The sequence below is a fragment of the Brassica rapa genome, chromosome A03, assembly GCF_000309985.2.
Source record: "Brassica rapa cultivar Chiifu-401-42 chromosome A03, CAAS_Brap_v3.01, whole genome shotgun sequence".
In the NCBI taxonomy this organism is placed as follows: domain Eukaryota; kingdom Viridiplantae; phylum Streptophyta; class Magnoliopsida; order Brassicales; family Brassicaceae; genus Brassica; species Brassica rapa.
In genome coordinates, this window is record NC_024797.2 from 21,002,779 (window position 1) to 21,022,618 (window position 19,840).

Here is a 19,840-nt window from a genome sequence, read left to right on the forward strand (position 1 = left end):
TATTCATTTAGATTATGATTAGACATAATAAGATGAGTAACCTCCTCTTCTATTTCGGGTGGCAAATAATGGCGGACATAATCATGATGAAGTAAATCACACCGCCATGAATCTAATCCGTTTATTGGTTTACACTTTTGCAATTTAAGACTTTCGCTCAATGAAATGTTTCCTTTTGTTCAGCAACCAATGAATGTGTAAGTTTGTTGATCCACTAGTTCTTTGAAGTGTATGTACTTCCACAAATTTCTATAGATTATCTTGTTTGAGTTGGAATCCTTATGTAACAAGTGGAAAGATTAGAAAGTAGTTTATTAAAGCATTGCATGCCACCATTATCATAATCCAATAGTTCAATTATTTTGGACTTAATTTGGCAAATGACAATTAATTGTGGCGGTGTTAAGTATTTTTATAAACTTTATTATATACAAAAGAAGAAGAAATAATTAACAAAATTGATTTAACAAATATATCCAATTTTATTGGTTTGATGATTTCCAAGTTTTTTTTGCGGTTTGACATGAGTTTAGTTTTTACTGGTTCAACAATCTTTGAGTTTTGTTATCTGTTCATTGTGTTCAATATAGATATGTTCCTGGTGGGTAATGGTTTAACCTTGTTCGATATTTGATCCAGCCCGAGTTTAGAAGCACTGAGGGAAACTGAATTTACAAACGATAAATCTAAAACAAGATTCACCCTATGGAATTAAAAAGGAAATTTTCCAAATACGAAACTGTACAACCGCTTGATCAACCAATGAAAAAAAAATTGGGAGAGAGTTAGAGAGAGGTGTGAACTATAAACACATCTTGCAGAGGGAGTGATTATATACTAAAAATTAACATTTCGTATTACAAGCTTTAAATGAAAGCAGGACCGGCTCAATATCATCAAGGACCTTCGAGCAAAAAATATATTTTAGACCATGTAATCATTAATTTTAATATTGAATTATTACAAAAAAAAAAAGACAAATTTATTCGTTTTATTTGTTTTTGATTAAAATCATATTCAGTGTCACCAAAGATTTAGCTGGCCATTTCAATCTTTAAAGCATTCAAAGGATAAATGAACAAAGTCTTAACAGAGATCTGTGTGGTCCTAGTCTTACAATAAAGGTTACAAAGCAGTTCTTGTTTCCACTGCAATGTTGATTTTGTTGATGAAGTCATCAACAGGAATGGTTCCAAGCTCTCCTCCAAACCTCGACCTAACGGTGACAGTTCCGGTCTCGACTTCCTTAGGGCCCACAACCGCCATTAATGGGATCTTCTGTGTCTCTGCGTTCCTTATGAGCTTTGGCAACCTCTCTCCATGGCACAGCTCAGCCCTTACTCCACAAGCTTTCAGCTTCTTACTCACTTCCTTGCAGAACTCCAACTGCAAACCCCCACTCACTAAGTCAGAACATGGATTCCAAATTTTCAGACAAAATGTTCATCAGACTCAAAAGAGACAGAACCTGATTGTCTGTGACGGGCAGAACCCGAACTTGAACAGGAGAGAGCCATAATGGAAAATCCCCAGCGTAATGTTCAATGAGAACCCCAAAAAATCTTTCTAAGGACCCCAAAACCGCCCTGTGGATCATTATAGGGCGTTTCTTATCCGAGTTTGTGTCCACATAAGTAATGTCAAACCTCTGAGGAAGATTAAAGTCAACCTGCGTTGCCAAACAAGAACACATTAACAGAGAAGCATCCTGACATTTATAAGAGCTGAGGCTTGAGGCAATGTAAATGTTAGAAAAAAAAATTCACTATGCATTAATTAATAGAAAATAATTTGTGTTATTATGATTTAAAAATGAACAAAATTAAATAAAAAATATTATTCTTGTAAAGTTATAGAAACTAATAATTTTTTTTAAATAAAATATATAATTCAAACTAAAATTTTATTCAAAGAAAATTAATAAAATTATTATCAATTTTAATAAAAGTAGAAGGGAAAAGCTTACTTACCTGTATGGTTGAGCACTGCCATTTTCTTCCCAATGCATCTTCGATCTTAAGATCAATCTTTGGTCCATAAAAAGCACCACCTCCTTCATCAACCTCATAGCTCCATCCCTTATCATCCAACGCATCCTTAAGAGCACACGTTGCCTTCTCCCATATATCATCACTCCCCACTGATTTTTCAGGTCTGGTTGATAAGTTCACCTCATACTTATCGAACCCAAACCTCGATAATATCTCTTCCGTGAGATCCAACACACCTCTGATCTCATCTTTGATCTGATCCTCTAAACAAAATATATGCGCATCGTCCTGGCCAAAAAAACAACGTTTAGTTAAAAGTCAATCCTAGTGCTTAAAAACAAGATTAGGACTTAACCTGTGTGAACCCTCTGACACGGAAGAGACCGTGCAAGCTACCAGACAACTCGTATCTGTAAACTGTACCAAGCTCCGCAACTCTTATGGGTAAATCTCGATATGACTGACGTTTTCTTTGGTAAAGCAAGATGTGGTAAGGACAATTCATGGGCCTTAGCTGATAAAGCTCGTCCTCGATCTCCATCTGATCGTACATGTTCTCTCTGTAGAAGTCCAAGTGACCACTGATCCTCCAGAGATCAGCTTTAGCAACGTGAGGAGTGTAGATCAGATCATAACCGTGTTCGACGTGCATCTTCTTCCACGACTCCTCGATTATGTTTCTAACGATGGCGCCTTTGGGATGCCAGAACACTAACCCTCCTCCAGCTTCGTCCTGGATCGAGAACAGGTCGAGGTCTTGACCAATGCGTCTGTGGTCTCTGCGTTTAGCTTCCTCCTTGAAGTGGAGATAGGCTTTAAGCTGCTCTTCGCTCTCCCAAGCCGTCCCGTAGATCCTCTGAAGCATTTGCCTCTTCTCGTCCCCTCTCCAGTACGCGCCGGCGACGGATTCTAGCTCGACGGCTTTCTTGTTGATCTTCCCTGTGGTTTCGACGTGAGGTCCAGCGCAAAGATCCCACCATTCGTTACCTAGATGAGCATTTTAACTGCACAAGCTATATTACCAAACTAAATACAAAGTTTACAGATACTCAAGAAAGAGAGAGAGAGAGAGAGAAGCTACAGCTTGTTACCTATATGGTAAACGGTGATGGGCTCTTCTTTGATACTCTCGAGAATCTCCATCTTGTAAGGCTCGTTGATGGCCATGATCCTTCTCTGCGCTTCTTCTCTAGATACTTCTTCTCGTAGAAGTGGTAAGTTCCGGCTAATGATACGATCCTACATGTAAACCGAGAAATCAAAGATGCTAGTCTAATGAATACTCATCTGAATCAGAGACTCACCATCTCTTTCTTGATCCTCTTGAGGTCTTTGTCTGTCAGAGGCTCCATGTCGAAATCGTAGTAGAAACCGTTGTCGATCCAGGGACCTATGGTTACTTTAGCATCAGGGAAGAGTTTCTGAACTGCCATGGCCATTACATGTGCACACTGTAGTCACATTAATTACACTCTTCAGCTCTCAACAAGTTACTATTATCTCAGAAAATGCACACACTCACTTTCACTGTATAGCATCAAATGTCTTCCAAACTCTGATCAATCAATGTTAAAAATTCATATTTCCGCAGATTTAATTTTAATAATCAAACTATAAAATCTTATTTAAAACCAATGCCAGTTAAAAATAGCTAGCCCACATTTCTCCTGAGATTTGAATCAAAATTCAGACTTTTGCAAAACCCAATTTGGCTAACATCATAACAGTTGCGAAACTGGTCAAAATGTTACAAAATTGTCCTAAAAAACCACTGAACTCAGAATAGAAGAACAGAAACAGAGGCAAGAATGTGTAACCGTGTGACGAATTTTGAGGAGCTTATCGGATGAGTCGTTACTGGGAAGCGGGACGGTCGCTGGCTCTGACTTCTTGGGGGCGGTGCTGGAGATAGCTGCTGGCTCGGTGGCGACGGAGAGGACGGTGGAGAAACCATGACGTTTTGGAGAGAATCTGGGGGTGGGAGATGGAAGGTAAGCGAAGCGTCTTAGAGAGGAAGTGAAGGAAGAGGGTCTGGAGAGGAAGGAAGAGGAGAGGAGAAGAGAACGAGAGGAGGCCATTAGAGAAGAAGAAGAGAAGAAGCCCGCGAGGCTTCGCTGGGATTTTGAGATTATGGGAACAATCTGTGGTGTGGAACTTGTCTGATAAAATGGATTGAACTGGAGGAGAACACAAGACCACGTTTTGGTTTTGTTTTTTTTTTTAATTATAATTTGATTTCGGTTCGGTTCGGTTTTATAGAAAACCGTTTATGTAATTCAGTTTGGTTTGGTTGGTTTAATATCTTCAGTTACAAGTATGGAACAATCATTCTGTGGTGTGGTGGAAGGTTCTCTGATTGTTTTGGAGAACATAAGACCACGTTTTGGTTTTGTGTTTGATTTAGGTTCGGTTTTGTAGAAAATCATTATTATATTAGTTTTGATTTTTGGGTCTGTAAATGAAATTTCGATTTAACATCTTTGGGTTATACAGGTATAACTGAAATGAAAGATTAGATATCTCTGAAGTTCTTGTTCGCGATTGTTTTTAAAATAGAGTTGTCTCTTGTTCATAAGCTCACATATTATGGTTCGTTAGAAGCTCCATAAAGTCCTTCTTCCTGCTAACATCAGGCACGATACATGATCTCTATTCTCTAAAAAATAATAAGCACATTATCCAATAGCTTCTCCTGTTAGCAGCGAATCTGATTTGTTGTCGGATGAATGAGTGTGCGTGACAACATCCTCCAATAACTTCAACAGCTCTGCTCGACGTAGATTTGTCACCGTGTACTCTAGTGTAACCTATCGGGTAAGGAAGACTTGAGAAACTCAGTCCAGTTTAACACAAGAGCAGAAGAATATCCTTGTTGGAGAGAGTGTACTATTTAGTTACCTCTTTGAAGATTTCACTGTGAGAAGAGTCCTCAAAACCCTACAAACACAAACAAGTGTGTTTAGTCTTTCTTTTTTTCCTTTGTTTATTCAGAGTGAGGGTTATTAATTGTACCAGTTTGCGGAATAAGCTGAGGGAAGCTGTGTTAGAGTCCCCAATCTTGGCTGTAAACTTGTGAATCTCCAAGTTCTTGACTGCATAAGCCATCATCAGCAACACAGATTCCTTTCCTATTCCTTTACCACGGCTACTCTACACCAATGGTTGTGTATCCCAAAAAGAAGATTCATCATGTGCACAGAAATAACATCAGCTTAACTATAAGTCGATTGCGTTGAGAAACCAGTTAAAACGTTTGTGATGAGAGAAGAAAGCTACCTTCTGGGCTCAGCTATCATTATTTCGACCTCCGCAACCTTAGGATCATCCACATCGTTCATGTAAATGTTCACATCACCCGTCATGGCTGCACACAAAAGCTTTGGTTACTTCTTAATAATGACTCAGCGTGACAACAATCAAGCAAAACCACTCACTAATGATCTAGACCACTAACGAAGGAGCAGACTTGTAGATGTGTTCTCATTTCCAACAACCTATATGCATTTTAACAGTAAGAACAATTCCACTAATGCAAACATGGGTAGATAACAAGCCGCTTAGTCACAGTAGCTACATAGAAGATTACAAACTAATGCATATGGTAAAGTAATCTCCTTTTCTTCCTCCTAAAGTGAAGTAACTCAGGAAACAAACCTTCTACATGAGGTTCGCCAGGAGCCAAGTCTCCCTCTATGAAATCTTTGTCCAACACAATGAAAGTCCGCTCTGCAATCGTAAAAAAACAACAGAAGCATTATGAAATTTTTACATGAACATAACGTCATGAATCTACTCTACTCACAAATTGTACTTGATAAGAAGCTATATATGACTAGCATCAGAACAGTCAACACATTTAGAGAACTGGTGACATCAAATTTACTAAAGAGTAACAAATTCAAAATACAGAATCATGATTATAAAGGTTTAATGATCAAAACCTAGATGTAAGCAAAGTCAACATTGAGATTCTAGAAAGAAAACCTAAAACCTTAATTGAGTTTAACACAGGAAAGTAACCAACTTTAAATTAAAGAAATGGAAATAAAGAGTCAAGGGAAGTTCATACTATTGGGATCTTGAGTCCAAGAGATTTGCATCTCATACTCCTGCTCCAGACTCAACGGCTCAGATCCAGTAGCTTCTAGAAGCGCCGGGTCCTGCATCCAACTGTGGTACTTTGGGACATGTCCCGACATGTACGGAACCAACACCACTCTCTTCCCTTCCAAGCTCACTTTCATCGTCACTGTTGTCGTCTTCCCCATCTTCTTCTTCTCCTTTTCTTTACAGAGAATAATAATTACTTTCAAGAATCAACCAAACGGTGTCGTTTTAATGTCGTCATTAATCCACGTCAGATTTTTATTAAATCTATCCGCATGAGGATCATAATGATATCGTAAAAAGATGTCCAAACATTACACAACCAACCAACTCGAGTGATCACTTACCTTCAAAGCAAAGACTTCAATGGAAAAATCATTATTTCCATCTCCAAAAAATATACAAATTATTAAATTTTTTTAAAAAGGCGTCATTGAGTTTCTGGTAACCATATTATTTCACTACATATAGTATGATTCAACCAACAGAAAAAAAACAGAGATAATCGAGCAATGTCGACGACTTTAACGTTGACTCTAACATTCCTCTTCCTCCTTCTCTCGGCGTCAGTCTCCGGCAAGTGCACAACCACCACAGCTACCAAAACCTTCGAGAAATGCATCTCTCTTCCTACACAACAAGCCTCAATCGCGTGGACATACCATCCACACAACGCGACTCTCGACCTCTGCTTCTTCGGAACATTCATCTCGCCTTCCGGGTGGGTCGGGTGGGGTATCAACCCAGATACTCCCTCCCAGATGACCGGGTCTCGAGTCCTCATCGCCTTTCCGGATCCTAACTCGGGTCAGCTCATCCTCCTCCCTTACGTTCTTGACTCCTCCGTCAAGCTCCAGAAAGGTCCTCTCCTTTCTCGTCCCCTTGACATCCTCCGTCTCTCCTCCTCCTCCGCTTCTCTGTACGGAGGGAACATGGCGACTATACGTAACGGCGCCTCCGTTCAGATTTACGCATCGGTGAAACTCTCGTCGAATAACACTAAGATCCACCATGTTTGGAACAGAGGTCTTTACGTTCAAGGTTACTCTCCGACCATTCATCCCACCGCTTCCACTGATCTCTCCTCATTTTCCACCTTCGATGTCACTTCAGGTATAGTCACTTCTTTTTTTTGGATACCAGGAGGTTCAGGATCCAAACAAGTAATCTCCCATGACCAAAACCACAACAATGTAATATTAGTTTTAGGCATGCGCTTTCGGTTATTTTGGTTCATGTATTTTTGGTTTTGGTTAATTCGATTCAGCTACAATCCCACCGAAATGAACCGAAATTAAATTGGTTCGGTTTGGTTTTATATTTTTTCCAAAAATAATCGATTTTGAGGATTTTGGTAGATTTTGGTATAATTATTTACAAAATTCGGATAGTTTTGGTTTTTTAATTTATTTATTTTTCGAAAATCACAAACCAAACTGAACCAAAAAAACAAATTATTTTTCAAAATCATATCTAACTCAAAACCGTAACCGAACCAAAAACCAAAAATTTCCGTTCGGTCCGGTTCAGACAATCCGCAAGGGTTAATTAGTTTTGTCTCAACAGTCATAAGTTTGAGTTTGTTTTGTATGGTATAGGTTTTGCAACGGTTAAAAGAAACAGCGGGTCAAGAGCTTTGAAAGTGACACACGGAGTTATCAACGCGGTGGCGTGGGGTTTTCTCCTCCCGGCGGGAGCAGTAACAGCTCGATACCTTCGTCAAATGCAGTCAATAGGACCAACTTGGTTCTACATTCACGCAGCCATACAGCTAACCGGTTTCCTCCTCGGAACAATCGGCTTCTCCCTCGGGATGGTGCTCGGCCGGAACTCCCCCGGAGTGACCTACGGCTTACACCGGAGCCTCGGGATAGCAACGTTCACACTGGCGGCGCTGCAAACGCTGGCTTTGCTGTTCAGACCAAAGACGACTAACAAGTTCAGGAGGTACTGGAAGTCTTACCATCATTTTGTCGGGTACGGTTGCGTGGTGATGGGCGTGGTGAATGTGTTCCAAGGGTTTGAGGTTTTGAGGGAAGGAGGATCGTACGCGAAGCTTGGTTACTGTATGTGTCTGTCCACGCTAGTTGGTGTCTGTGTGGCGATGGAAGTTAACTCGTGGGTTGTGTTTTGCCGCAAGGCTAAAGAGGAGAAGATGAAGCGAGAGGGTTTGACTGATGATAGATGCAGCAGTGGGATTCATTCATAGTTAGTTCTTGTTGTCCTAATTATAAGAGAGAGTGAGAGAGAGACAATACCATTTTTATGTATTTTTGCTTTGGCTATATACATTGTTGAGGTGTAATCATCAGTGTTCATAGAAAGATATTGATTTTGTTTGAACTTTCATATACTAAGGAGCAATGTTCTAAAAATCGATCTAACCGAAACAATTTTTCAAAAAACGGTCTAGCTGTTAAAAAAAGTCAGTGTAGACACCCATCTAAACAATAATTTTCTATAAAGCATTTAACCACCACCCAGAGATTTCTTGAACATTGCTACAACATTGCTAAAGAAGCTTCACCAACCCCTTAAATTAGCTTTAACAACCCCATGCATGTTCTATATATTTGCAGCACTCACAAGAAGCCATCTACTAAAACACACAACTAGTTTCTATTGTCATTTTCAGTTCTATCAGTGGTCCTAATAAGATTATTCTTCAAAAGGATTTAAGGAAACCTGTTTTCTGGTTTTCTCATAATGAAAAACTATAATGTTTGACTAACTCCCAAATAACCATCATAGCCATTATCTTTCATCATCCTCCTTACCCTTGATACATCGTCCCACATTTCCTCTGTTGCATACAGGTTTGACATCAATACATATAAGCCTCCGTTCCTGTAATCCAACATAAACATTTTCTTAGCTACATATTCCCCAATCCCAATCTCTCTGTTCACAATACAAGCACTAAGCAGAGCGCCCCACACTGCAGAATCCGCCTTTTCATCCATCTCCCAAATCAAACTCACCGCCTCACTAAACAAACACGCTCGACCTAACAAACCGACCATCAGTGCATAATGCTGTAAACTTGGAGATATCCCAAACTCCTTGATCATTTCTCTGAAATATACTCTCCCTTCATCGACAAGACCTCCATGTGTACATGCGGACAGAACCCCCAGAAAGGTGATCTTGTCAGGTTTCATTCCCTGCTCTCTCATCTCCAAGTAACAAGAAAGAGCTCGGCTTTGTAAACCTGATAAGCTGTATCCTGATATCATCGAGTTCCACGTTGCTGTACACGGAGCTTCAATGGTCTTGAACACTCTTTCAGATAATTCTGCATTTCCACATTTAGCATACATGTCTATAAGAGCAGTACAAACAAACTTCTCGTTTCCAAAGCTGTTCCTAAGAATATAGCCATGAAGCGTCTTCCCCAAATGCAAACATGAAAGCTGGGAGCAGCCGGCAAGTAAACTCGCTATGGTGATAGCATCAGGAAGCACATGTCCATCGCTTAAACTCATCTGATGAAATATCTCAAAGGCTGTACTTGCTCTTCCTGACTGTACACACCCTGATATCACCGAGTTCCAGCTAATCAGAGGAGTCTCGTGCATTGTCTCAAACAAAAAAAGGACAGTCTCGATGTCGTCGAACTTAGAGTACATTGTTATAAGTCCATTCACAACCAGCGTTTGTGTGCACAACCCGCTTTGAATCGCGTAACCATGTAACGACGTCCCAATCTCGATGTGGGAGGAGTTTGTACATCCATGGAGAATCCCAACCAAAGCTACAGCATCGATTCTCATACACAGATGTCGCATTTTAGAGAAATAAGCAACCGCTATGTCCATATCTCCTTCCTCGGCGTAGCTTGAGACAATCGAAGTTAGACCAACGATACTGTCTTGAGCCGAAGATGCATAAAGACGCTCTGCTGAATCCAAACACCCACACCTTGAATATGCACAAACCAAAGAAGTAACCACTGAGTTATCATTCACCATTCCGGTTTTAACAACGAGACTGTGCAACGGTTTGTGACTAACATGAGCAGAGAGAAGATTAATAACAGTGACGGGACTAATCTCAACGCTCCTCTCAAACATATCCTTGAAAACAGTAATGGCCTTTTCCTGAAGACCACTCTGGCTATAAGCACCGATCATCGTATTCCAAGAAACAGTGCTTTTATCTTTCATCTCTGTAAACAAAACTTCCGCTGAATCCAACTCTGTACACTTTGAGTAAAACGAAATGAGCGCGTTCTTGACCTGAGAATCAAGCTCCAGGCCGGACTTAGCAGCGATGCAATGAACAGACCTCCCTTGGGAAACGAATCCGCATTGTCCACAAAAGGGCAACAAATTCGCAAGCGTAGTTGCGGAAGGGAGAAACCCTTGTCGAAGCATTACAATAAAGAGGTGCCACGCGTCACGTTCACAGCCGTTACGTGAATACCCACAGATCATCGCGTTCCAAGCAACGGTGTCTCTCTCAGGCATTTCGTCGAACAACTTGCCTGCGGTCGCTACAAAACCCATCTTCAAATAGAGATCGAGAAGGGATGTTTTCACGTAGACAAAGCGATCAATCCCTGATTTCTTGAGATGGGTTTGGACTAAGTTCAAGGAACCTACGGAGGTTGAAGAAGCTTGGAGAAGGATGGACATTGTAAAATGGTTTGGTCTGAGAGATGAACGAAGTAAGTCACGGAAGATTGTGATCGGAGAAGAAGAGTTATCACCATGAACAAAAGACTTCAGTAGAGAGTGGTAGAAAGAAAGGTCTTTAGTGAAAAGAGTTATGGGTTTGCTAATTCGCATAATGACTGACTTCTCTAAGTCTTTTGTTCTTGTCGGAATCCTAGATTTTACTCAAAAAGTATGTGAAGGTTTGCGACACAACAGACAAACTGATCAAGTAAGAAGTCTCTGATGCTTTCTATGATGTCGGTATGTTTTTTAGTTTTAGATATGTTTTATATCTTGGTTGGTTATGTCAACCGGTTGTATATACATAACCGGTTGATCTTTATTAATTTAGGCAGTTCAATGTTTGGGCCCTTAAGGCCCATATTGAACGCAATACCTTTATTTTTGTATAAGGAAAAAAAAAACTGGAAAATAGAAAAAGAGAGAAGTAGAGAGGCATTATCCCTTACGACGAGGAAGCCGTCGTTTTGAGGGTTTTTATTTGCTTGGCGCACCGTTTCCTTCAATCTCCCGAGATCTTCTTCAAAGGCTCCCTATTCTCGATCCGTCGTCGTTTTGATTCATTCATTCAAAGTTCATCTCTGTTCCGCGCTGTTTTCAGGTTAGTCTCCCTTCTCCGGCGTCGTTTCATCCCAATGTCTCATTCCAATATCTCACCTCCTTTGTCTTGTCTCTACAATCGAAAAAAAAACCCAAATCAAAGCTCTCTCTTTTATCCTTTGTAAATCAAATTGAATTCGGGAAAAAATCTCTGGCCTCATCTGAAAGATTCGATTTTTATTGCTAGGGTTTCGAAATTTTCATGACATTGAATATCATCTGGGCATCTCTCAATTCATCAAAGTTTTAATTTTTAATGGTAAAGTCTGAAGATTTATTTTGGTTTGGAACATTGTTAAAACAGGTGAGTGTTGATGCTGATGGACGTTATAACGAATCCTGGTCCACTTAAGGACATTGTCCTTTATGATCAAGAGAAACATGTTTCCTCTGCTGTCTGGGATGGCCAGGTTTCAACATCCTTCTCTATTGTTTCTTCATATAAGATTTGATGTCTCCTCTTTTACTGACATGGAAACAAACTGTTTTTAGGAGCGAGGTGCGTTGAGGTGTCATGAGCACACTTCTAAGCTGAGCGAGTGGAAGCTCAACTCAAAGCAGATTGAGTTAGTGGAGAGAGCTGGTTTCGGGTATTTGAGACGTATCCCCGCCATTAGTCTCGACAACCCTCTCATCTCCGCCTTGGTGGAGCGGTGGAGGAGAGAGACCAACACTTTCCACTTCACCGTCGGTGAAATGACCGTGACTCTCGAGGACATTGCCCTCTTACTCGGGCTAGGGATCGACGGCAAGCCTGTGATCGGATTCACGTACACGACTTGTTCTTCGGTTTGTGAGAGGTACTTAGGCCAGGCACCTGATTCTACTTACGCTAGCGGGGGGATGGTGAAGCTCAGCTGGTTGAAAGAGACTTTCTCCTTCTGTCCTGACGACGCTTCTTTCGAAGAAGTTGAGAGGCGTACGAGGGCTTACCTCTTGTACTTGGTTGGGAGCACTATCTTCTCTACGACCACTGGGAACAAGGTGCCTGTTATGTATCTCCCGCTGTTCGAGGATTTTGATGATGCGGGAACGTTTGCTTGGGGTGCAGCTGCTTTGGCTTTCTTGTATAGAGCGCTTGGGAATGCTTCTGTTAAATCCCAAAGCACCATTTGTGGTTGCTTGACGCTCTTACAGGTGGCTCTCTTTAGTTTCATTTCTTGTCTCCCGAAACAGTTTGTTCTTATTCCTTTTGTTGTTGTTGTGTACTTGTGTAGTGTTGGAGTTACTATCACTTGAACATTGGACGCCCAAAGCTGAACCGTGAGCCAGTCCATGATCATTTCCCATTTGTGCTTAGGTGGAAGGGTAAACAAAACGGTCCAACAGCAAACCGTGATGTGATCTTTTACCGGAAAGCACTGGACGTCTTGAAGCCATCTGATGTAAGCTTTTTTTTTTTTTATCAGTGTATACATACTTCTTTTGATTTTTATTTTTTCCTTGTGAATTTTTTTAAGGTGGAGTGGCTACCGTATGAAAACATGGACGGTAGATACATACCAGAACACATAAGAAACTCTCTGCAGTTAGGTAGATCGAGGACGATGCTGATATCTTTCGACAAGGCGGAGAGACACCTACCTGATCGCTGTCTGAAACAGTTTGGTTTGTTCCAAGGCATCCCGGAGGATGTGCACAAGTGGGTAAGAAAGTCCCGTGGAGTCGACGGAGGTGTGAACTTTTCAAGTAAAATGGAACCAGAGCTAAACGAATGGGAGATGCGTTGGGACAATATAGTGCCTGATGACGTTCTTGGTGTTGATGAAGCGGACTACATGAGGTGGTATCTAGGAATCACCCGCAAAGTTGTGGGAAGGCCAATCTCTCTCTCAAGCGAGTTTCAAAGAACGGTAATATAGTTTCTTGACACTCAGTTATGTTTTGAGTCTAATATAAATATGTTGTCTAAGAGATTGTAAATTTTATTCATTCACGTAATTATATACAAACCTTAAACTGAGTATTTGCTCCAATACGTTTTTGATTCTTAAATTTTCTTTGCTTTCTTCGAGTTGATTTGCGTTTGTTCATGACATGTACGTTTCTTAATACTTTTATTCCTCCTTTGTAGATTGCAAATGTGAGGGATATATTGGAGTTGGCTGAGAATTTTCCGACGCATGATTTGGACCTTGAAAGAGGGAACATGATGGCAAGGATCATCAGCCTTGCGCAAGATTGTCTGAGAGATCAAGTGGGAGTAACGCCAACGGAGAGCCAGCAGCAGATAGAGCTTGGGAAAAGGATGAGAGGTAAAGAGAGGGTGAGAAGGAAAGGGATGGGGAAGAGAAGGAAAGGTATTGATCCAATGGAAGACTACGGAGGTAGTGAAGATGAATCACAGTTTGGAGGACCTGTCCTTGAGGTTGATCAGTTGCATTTACCACTTACCCATCATGGGAACTCGGTGTACGATGGAACACATATGTACGATCCTGTCACCAAAGTGGATGACATGGAGCTTTGCGACGAGATACCTCAGTTGCCAGAGGCTCAAGACATGAACAAGATTGATGGTGGGTCGTCGTCGCTGGATGTTGTTGGTACAAGCAATGCCATGACCGGCGAGGAGGGCCTAGGGGAACTGCCTGAGAGCTATGATGTGAAGAGAGAAGATAGAGAATCAAAGGTAGAAGACAATGATGCAGCAAAGGAAAGTAATGAAGAAAACGTGAACAGAGAGGAAGAAGATGGAATAGACATGGGGGGAAATGTTGCAGAATCGTCTTCACTTGGAAGAAGAGGAGAGAACTCTGTCGTGGCTTAACAAAGAAAGGCTGCAGAGAGGAATTGAATTAGTTTTTCTGGTTTGTTTTGTTTATTTAAACCTCTTTTGTTGAAGTACTGTCTTTTTTTTTTGTTAGAAGTATATTAATTTTTCTGTAGAAGAGGTTACAGAAGAAAAATAAAAGAAGCATGAACAGGTAGGTGACAAAAACCAACTTCGATTTTTTTTTGGGTCAACACCAACTTCGATTTAGATGATTATAATAACTTACGCATCTTTTTATTAAATATACTAGGGTCGGCCCGCCCTACAGACGGGATATTATTTTGAAAATAATGAAAATAGTTAGAGTAAATATTCAATATAAATTGTTATATTTTAAAATATATATATTAGTTAAATTATGTATATGTTATTGTATTTGGAGACTAAATATACCATGATGTTTTGATAAGTATTTTTTTTATGGTACCATCACATCATTTTTGGTAATTTTATGGGGTTGGATGAATCTAAATAGTATTGTAAAAAAATTGACTAACTTGTAATTATAGATTAAGTAAACAGTTATGAGTAAAATTTATTATTAGATCGGTTAATTATTAGTCGTGTAAACCGAAAACAATAATATTAAAATATCGTGGCTTGACATGTTGGACAGCTTAAATTTGATATAAACCAAGCAACGATACACTGGTGGTGAAAAATATGATTGCATGGCAATTCGTTGAATTCTCTTTGCTTACAATATTGTTGATGCATACAGCGCAGAGTTCATATTCTTTTTAGGTGTGAGTGTCTTAATATATACATCTAAATCAATAATTACACAATATTTTTGAATATTAGATGCACCTCATAAGTTATTATATGATAATAACATCCAAAACCACGGCATAAGTACCCAATTAAGAGTAAAATATAAGCTAAAATAAATAATATATATATATATATATATATATATATTTATATTTAAAACCCAATAAAGCATTTGACTGAAATAAATAATATATAATTATCAAATCTTAGGGGTTTTTATGTTTTCCGTACTCAGTATATATTATGTTTTGAACTTGAAAAAAAAAAGACTATAAATTAATAAGTTGTTAAATTCTTACAGAAATTTTGTGATTGATGTTTAGATATTTATAACATAATACAAAAGAATACAAAAGCGTACAGAAAATAGTTTACAACTAAATATTTATTATATTAAACTAAATAATTATTCAAAATTTGATCTAAATTGTTGTATTGTATTTTTAATATCAATTGTTAATTAGTAAAACAATCACCCTTTTCATGATTTATATATATATATATATATATTGCTTTCCATCGAACTATACGAATGACTATTTCTACTTAACAATATATATTTAAAATTTGTGCAATCTATTATTTTTTGTTTTGTTTTTTTTTCTAATATTACTATTATTATTTTTAGTTATAAGTATGTTTGATTAGTTTATGTTGTATGGATTATATTTTATGAGGTTATGTTCTACACCAGTTGTGTCGACTTATTTGAAAACAATGGATTATATTTTTATATAACGTTTTTCAAAAAATATAATGGGATGATTTTTTAAGCAATTTGCATATGTTTCTATTGGTTTTATTTTTTTCTATAATAGAAACAAATGCTAACCTTTTGTATTAACTTTTATTGCTTTTAAAAAATTCTTAATACCTGGAGAAGGTAATTTGATATATTGCATGTGAAATTGTAGAATTCTGAAGTTGATTTGTTTTATATCATATATTGGGTAACTTTTTGCATATTTAGGGATGTCGTTTTTGACGTTTAAGTTTTCTTTATCTTGTCATTACAAAATATGTTATCGGAAAAACATTTTAATCTTTTTATCCATAAGCTACATTCTCCTCATGTATTATTTTCGTATACTAAAGTTGACTCTTTCATCCTTCATGTGTAAGATACGTTAGAAAATTTGCTAATCGATATAACATACGAAACTGAAAATAAATAGCACTTTCAGATAATATGCAAACTGTGTTGTAAAGTCTGATAGTATTATTTTTCTTTTTGGCTAAAATATGTTAATATCATTGAAAAATGAAATATGAAACTATAAATGTAAGAACCTAATCTAACTGAACTCCATGGCAAAAATAAAGAAAAAACAGGAAGCTAGTACAAAACAGAGTAGTGCTCTCAACAGAAAAAAAAAACAGGAAACCAGTCACGCACTTGTGGTTGATGACTCTAAACAAACTTATGACCTTTATTGACTCTTGGTTGTGAAGAACGTTGTTGCGTTTGTTGCGTTGACGCCATAGAAGAAAAAATTGCAGCTTGAGCCACCACAGTCCTCATCGTTTTAGGAGCAGCTGCTGAGCCTTGCCTCAACCATGATAAGAGCTGTAGCCATGAAGAAAATAGATTGCAAACTGGATCAAGGCGTAAGAGGATAAGTTTCCAGACCTCCCTGCAATATACACATGATATCAAAACATACTCTCTTGTTTCATGTGCCACAACACACAGACAGCAAAGAGTGGTTATGTTTAAAATGAGCATAATAGAAGATCAAGTGTCTGATATTCCATCACTAAGCATATCAGCAACTGTCGTTAGTGTCTGATCAAGTGTTGGGCATATCATCCACGAAGAAGAAAATCAGAATAGAAGAAAACAGAGCTCGTCTTATAAAAACTATCCTCTTATTTCTTATTTATAAAAATGGATTGTTACTTGTTTATAAACATGAACGGGCAAAGAACATGTACCTAGTCCATCCATTCAAGGTGTGACTCATAGTAGTCATTTGAAAGGAATGCTTCAGCTTTGTTGTGCAGCAGCTTCTTCAAACTATGGAAAATATAATGAATTACTTCAATACACATAGCTAGTATTTGTGAAGAAAAATGTAACATACCTTGATCACGAAGATATACATGTGGCAGTACATCGTTTTGGAGCTGGTGGTTTCCAAGCATGCGTAGATTTACATCACAAAGCTCAACAATCTGCGTTTGATATGTACAAATTGTTAAAAAACACAAATGAAGTTCTTGCTTCAAATAGAAAAGTAACAAAGTCTTTGAAACTTACTGGTTTATCATCTTTTTCACTTTGTATAACAATGTCACAAGACTGACAAAGCCCAATCCCATCTTTGTTGGTGATGCCTTTGATTGATGAACCAGACGTCCAGACCCAATGCTAGATGCCAATACAACCGGTGACGACAATGAAGCTGCTTTAGAGTAAATAATGTCCTTGATATGAGCAAGAAAAGGTCCACCTAAACCAACCTAAAAGTTTTATAAAACTCAATCAAGTAATGTGCTTATAAGCTAATGATCATAAAAGCAAAAGCCACCTAACTGGACGACCATGTTTAGTAATTCCGGCTTTGGCTTCTGCTATGGTTTCCAAGGAACCTCCAAGAGCAGCCATGCGTTCCTCACCTATGGTTGTTATGACTGATGCGGCAAGATTTGAACTTTCGAAGACATTTGTAGTGTCCCGATCTCCTCCTAGCCCAGCCTGATGATACCAATTTGCAAAAACAAAGAAAAAACAACTTAAACACAAACCTTCGTTCCTCTTTTTTGTACCAAAAAAAATGAAACCAAAATGATTATAGCTCTTGTAACCTACCCTGTCCGAGAGCCTATCCAGCTTCCCTATGAAGGCTTGAACTGCAGCAATTGTCTTTGCTATCTCTCGTCACACTCCGTCGTTTGTTCCAATGATGTCCATCTCGTCGCTTGTCATGCCGCTTGGTCAACGCTCGTGACATGCTGCACACAAACGCCGCATGAAGAGGAGAGACGAACATCGTTTCTTCGCTTCAATTAGGGTTAGACATTCATCTCAGCGGGCCGGATTCAGAGCCAAATCTCAGAAAACGCGATCAAAGCCCACGACGACAGAGTTAAGTGATACGGCGCGTTTTAATTGACACGTGTCAACCTCTCAGAGAGCGAGTTTCCAGCTGGATGGCCTAGGAGAGAGGCAGACAATTTTATATATATATAGATAGATGTAGAAGAGGTTACAGAATAAAGATAAAAGAAGCATGAAACAGGTTATAGATGATGCATTTGAGTTGGTCAAATGGTAAAACTAACTTTCAAAATACCAATCACAAACAATAGTTCATTTTTCATATTTGAAACAAATGGATTATTAGTGTCATTGTTTTAGACAGTTTAATTTCAGTCTGAGTTCAAAATGATTGTGTTACTATATAAATGTTTGTTAAACCATCCATGAAATAGTGTTCATTCACTTTGGAAAAATTTAGTTAATTTATTCAACAAAAATGTTCTTTTCTCTCACTTTCTATTAATCTTTGTAAAGAGTGTAGCGTTGATCACTACAATTTCGCGTTTGGAGTTTTGTGAATATTTGAATAAATTAACAAAATTGTTTACCTAAATTCGAAAGTGTTGAGGATCAGTGGTGGTTCAACAAATTGACTCTTGAAAATGCTCTTTTACTAACTTTACTTACAAAAGTACTTGAGGTCCTAAATAAAAGTAGTCCAAAAAAAGGTCAAGTTGTGTGAGAATCGATGCCTTGTTCCTCGGAGAAAGTGGTTTGATTTATACTTTCAATTTATAATAACCAATAGTTGAGTCTATTAAACGATTTTGAGTCACGAAAGTGGGCTAATTATATGTTTTCTGTGTTTAAGTTTATGAATTTATCGAATCAAAACCTAGTTATTGTGTTTGGCATGCAGAGCCGGTCCTAGAAATTTTAAGGCCAGAAACCAAAAATAAAAAAATGACTGAAAATAAAAATTCTGTTAGTGGGACAATTCAAATCGGGGTTTAGTATATAAATACAATGGCTAATCAACCACTGCACTAACACACATTTTTAAGAAAATGTAGTTGCTTTTGTTGATAATAATTAGCGGCCGGAAGTCATTGCTTCTACTGCTTGAGCCTAGGGCCGGCTCTCTTGGCATGCTTATGTTTCTCTTCAGACATCATAAAATGATTGTAAAATCGCAAAATATTAAAAGGTCTCCTTCCTTTAGTAGCTTCAACTTCCACAAGAAAACCGTCCTTTGAATGATCTGAATAGAAAGCACAATTATACATAAAACTTTAATGATGTAAAACTCAAATCACAAATCACAAATGCAATCTCAATTCATTTCCCCCCATTGCAGTCTTGAATTTTTGCAATGTAAAGATTAAAAATATATGTTTTTCTTTTCTAGTTATACTTTATATTGCTTACTAGTGACCTCTAGTTTCAAAATTTTGGTTTAGTTGTATATATATATATATTATTATTTTTTTTTAATTTTCTTGGGTGCAAATGTTAAAAAGTTGTGTATATTTATGGCTACACATGTGCAACGTTCCAATGTTGTAGGTAAGCATGCGGATTTAGTTAAAACGGTGAGTTCGGTTTAGGAAAATCGATTTTCTGTTAGGTTAGTTTGCAATCTTGAAATGGACCAAACAAAAAGTTGGTTCGGTTCAGCATTTGATTAATTTAGTTTATGAAAATTCCATGAGAAGCTGCTCTGCATGTCAATCAATATAGACTTAATATTTTACTTTCCTATTTCGTATTAAAATCGTAAAAAATATTTATAAACTCGCTTTTAAGAAATCAATTAAATTATATTGCTACTAAAGTCCATTGTTCCTTGAATGATTTATTATTTGCAAAAATCGATCCCTGTATTTTTGAATTTCTCCCACATTATGACCCTCTGGGGGCCACCAGGCAC

At 38.3% G+C, this 19,840-nt stretch overlaps 5 protein-coding genes and 1 long non-coding RNA gene across 9 annotated transcripts; 2 read left to right on the forward strand and 4 right to left on the reverse strand.

Moving 5' to 3' along the window:
• Positions 1–973: 973 nt before the first annotated feature.
• LOC103860316 (threonine--tRNA ligase, chloroplastic/mitochondrial 2) lies at positions 974–4,069 on the reverse strand. Its single transcript, XM_009137903.3, has 7 exons — positions 3,809–4,069; positions 3,296–3,442; positions 3,083–3,230; positions 2,347–2,978; positions 1,971–2,279; positions 1,469–1,669; positions 974–1,386 (listed from the first exon to the last, which is right to left on the reverse strand). Exons 1-7 carry the CDS (start codon positions 4,067–4,069, stop codon positions 1,126–1,128), a joined length of 1,959 nt encoding a protein of 652 aa, XP_009136151.2. The 3' UTR covers positions 974–1,125.
• Positions 4,070–4,487: 418 nt separating this feature from the next.
• Positions 4,488–6,313, reverse strand: LOC103860317 (N-acetyltransferase 9-like protein). The gene is made up of 6 exons (XM_009137905.3): positions 6,061–6,313; positions 5,646–5,717; positions 5,268–5,355; positions 5,004–5,136; positions 4,890–4,928; positions 4,488–4,798 (listed from the first exon to the last, which is right to left on the reverse strand). The coding sequence occupies exons 1-6, from the start codon at positions 6,257–6,259 to the stop codon at positions 4,667–4,669; spliced, it is 663 nt and encodes a 220-aa protein (XP_009136153.1). The 5' UTR covers positions 6,260–6,313; the 3' UTR covers positions 4,488–4,666.
• A 51-nt stretch (positions 6,314–6,364) lies between these two features.
• On the forward strand, positions 6,365–8,455 carry LOC103860318 (cytochrome b561 and DOMON domain-containing protein At2g04850). Its single transcript, XM_009137906.3, has 2 exons — positions 6,365–7,211; positions 7,697–8,455. The coding sequence occupies exons 1-2, from the start codon at positions 6,611–6,613 to the stop codon at positions 8,305–8,307; spliced, it is 1,212 nt and encodes a 403-aa protein (XP_009136154.1). The 5' UTR covers positions 6,365–6,610; the 3' UTR covers positions 8,308–8,455.
• A 287-nt stretch (positions 8,456–8,742) lies between these two features.
• LOC103860319 (pentatricopeptide repeat-containing protein At2g04860) lies at positions 8,743–10,948 on the reverse strand. The gene has a single exon (XM_009137907.3). It carries the CDS (start codon positions 10,886–10,888, stop codon positions 8,813–8,815), a length of 2,076 nt encoding a protein of 691 aa, XP_009136155.1. The 5' UTR covers positions 10,889–10,948; the 3' UTR covers positions 8,743–8,812.
• Positions 10,949–11,137: 189 nt separating this feature from the next.
• On the forward strand, positions 11,138–14,332 carry LOC103860320 (protein MAIN-LIKE 2). The gene is made up of 6 exons (XM_009137908.3): positions 11,138–11,378; positions 11,682–11,787; positions 11,870–12,514; positions 12,595–12,762; positions 12,838–13,230; positions 13,452–14,332. The coding sequence occupies exons 2-6, from the start codon at positions 11,692–11,694 to the stop codon at positions 14,145–14,147; spliced, it is 1,998 nt and encodes a 665-aa protein (XP_009136156.1). The 5' UTR covers positions 11,138–11,378; positions 11,682–11,691; the 3' UTR covers positions 14,148–14,332.
• A 1,199-nt stretch (positions 14,333–15,531) lies between these two features.
• On the reverse strand, positions 15,532–19,722 carry LOC103860321. Of its 4 annotated transcripts, none has more exons than XR_631347.3 (6): positions 17,740–19,722; positions 17,464–17,625; positions 17,188–17,390; positions 17,012–17,102; positions 16,863–16,944; positions 15,532–16,561 (listed from the first exon to the last, which is right to left on the reverse strand). It is a non-coding gene; the product is annotated as an uncharacterized LOC103860321 (long non-coding RNA). The 4 variants fall into 4 exon arrangements; XR_631349.3 differs by having other exon boundaries at positions 17,188–17,380; positions 17,459–17,625; XR_631348.3 differs by having other exon boundaries at positions 17,459–17,625.
• Between the last annotated feature and the right edge of the window lie 118 nt (positions 19,723–19,840).

Bases quoted from the DNA above. Each gene is read 5' to 3' on its own strand.
- LOC103860316 (XM_009137903.3), bottom strand. From the start codon at position 4,069: ATGGCCTCCTCTCGTTCTCTTCTCCTCTCCTCTTCCTTCCTCTCCAGA. The intron at 3,443-3,808 runs GTTACACATTCT...ATGTGACTACAG, and splicing joins TCCTCAAAATTCGTCACACG to TGTGCACATGTAATGGCCAT. The intron at 1,387-1,468 runs GTTCTGTCTCTT...GGGGGTTTGCAG, and splicing joins TGCCCGTCACAGACAATCAG to TTGGAGTTCTGCAAGGAAGT.
- LOC103860317 (XM_009137905.3), bottom strand. From the start codon at position 6,259: ATGGGGAAGACGACAACAGTGACGATGAAAGTGAGCTTGGAAGGGAAG. The intron at 5,137-5,267 runs GTAGCTTTCTTC...GGTGTAGAGTAG, and splicing joins ATGATAGCTGAGCCCAGAAG to CCGTGGTAAAGGAATAGGAA. The intron at 4,799-4,889 runs GTAACTAAATAG...CTTACCCGATAG, and splicing joins ACAGTGAAATCTTCAAAGAG to GTTACACTAGAGTACACGGT.
- LOC103860318 (XM_009137906.3), top strand. From the start codon at position 6,611: ATGTCGACGACTTTAACGTTGACTCTAACATTCCTCTTCCTCCTTCTC. The intron at 7,212-7,696 runs GTATAGTCACTT...TGTATGGTATAG, and splicing joins CACCTTCGATGTCACTTCAG to GTTTTGCAACGGTTAAAAGA.
- LOC103860319 (XM_009137907.3), bottom strand. From the start codon at position 10,888: ATGCGAATTAGCAAACCCATAACTCTTTTCACTAAAGACCTTTCTTTC.
- LOC103860320 (XM_009137908.3), top strand. From the start codon at position 11,692: ATGCTGATGGACGTTATAACGAATCCTGGTCCACTTAAGGACATTGTC. The intron at 12,515-12,594 runs GTGGCTCTCTTT...GTACTTGTGTAG, and splicing joins GTTGCTTGACGCTCTTACAG to TGTTGGAGTTACTATCACTT. The intron at 13,231-13,451 runs GTAATATAGTTT...CCTCCTTTGTAG, and splicing joins CAAGCGAGTTTCAAAGAACG to ATTGCAAATGTGAGGGATAT.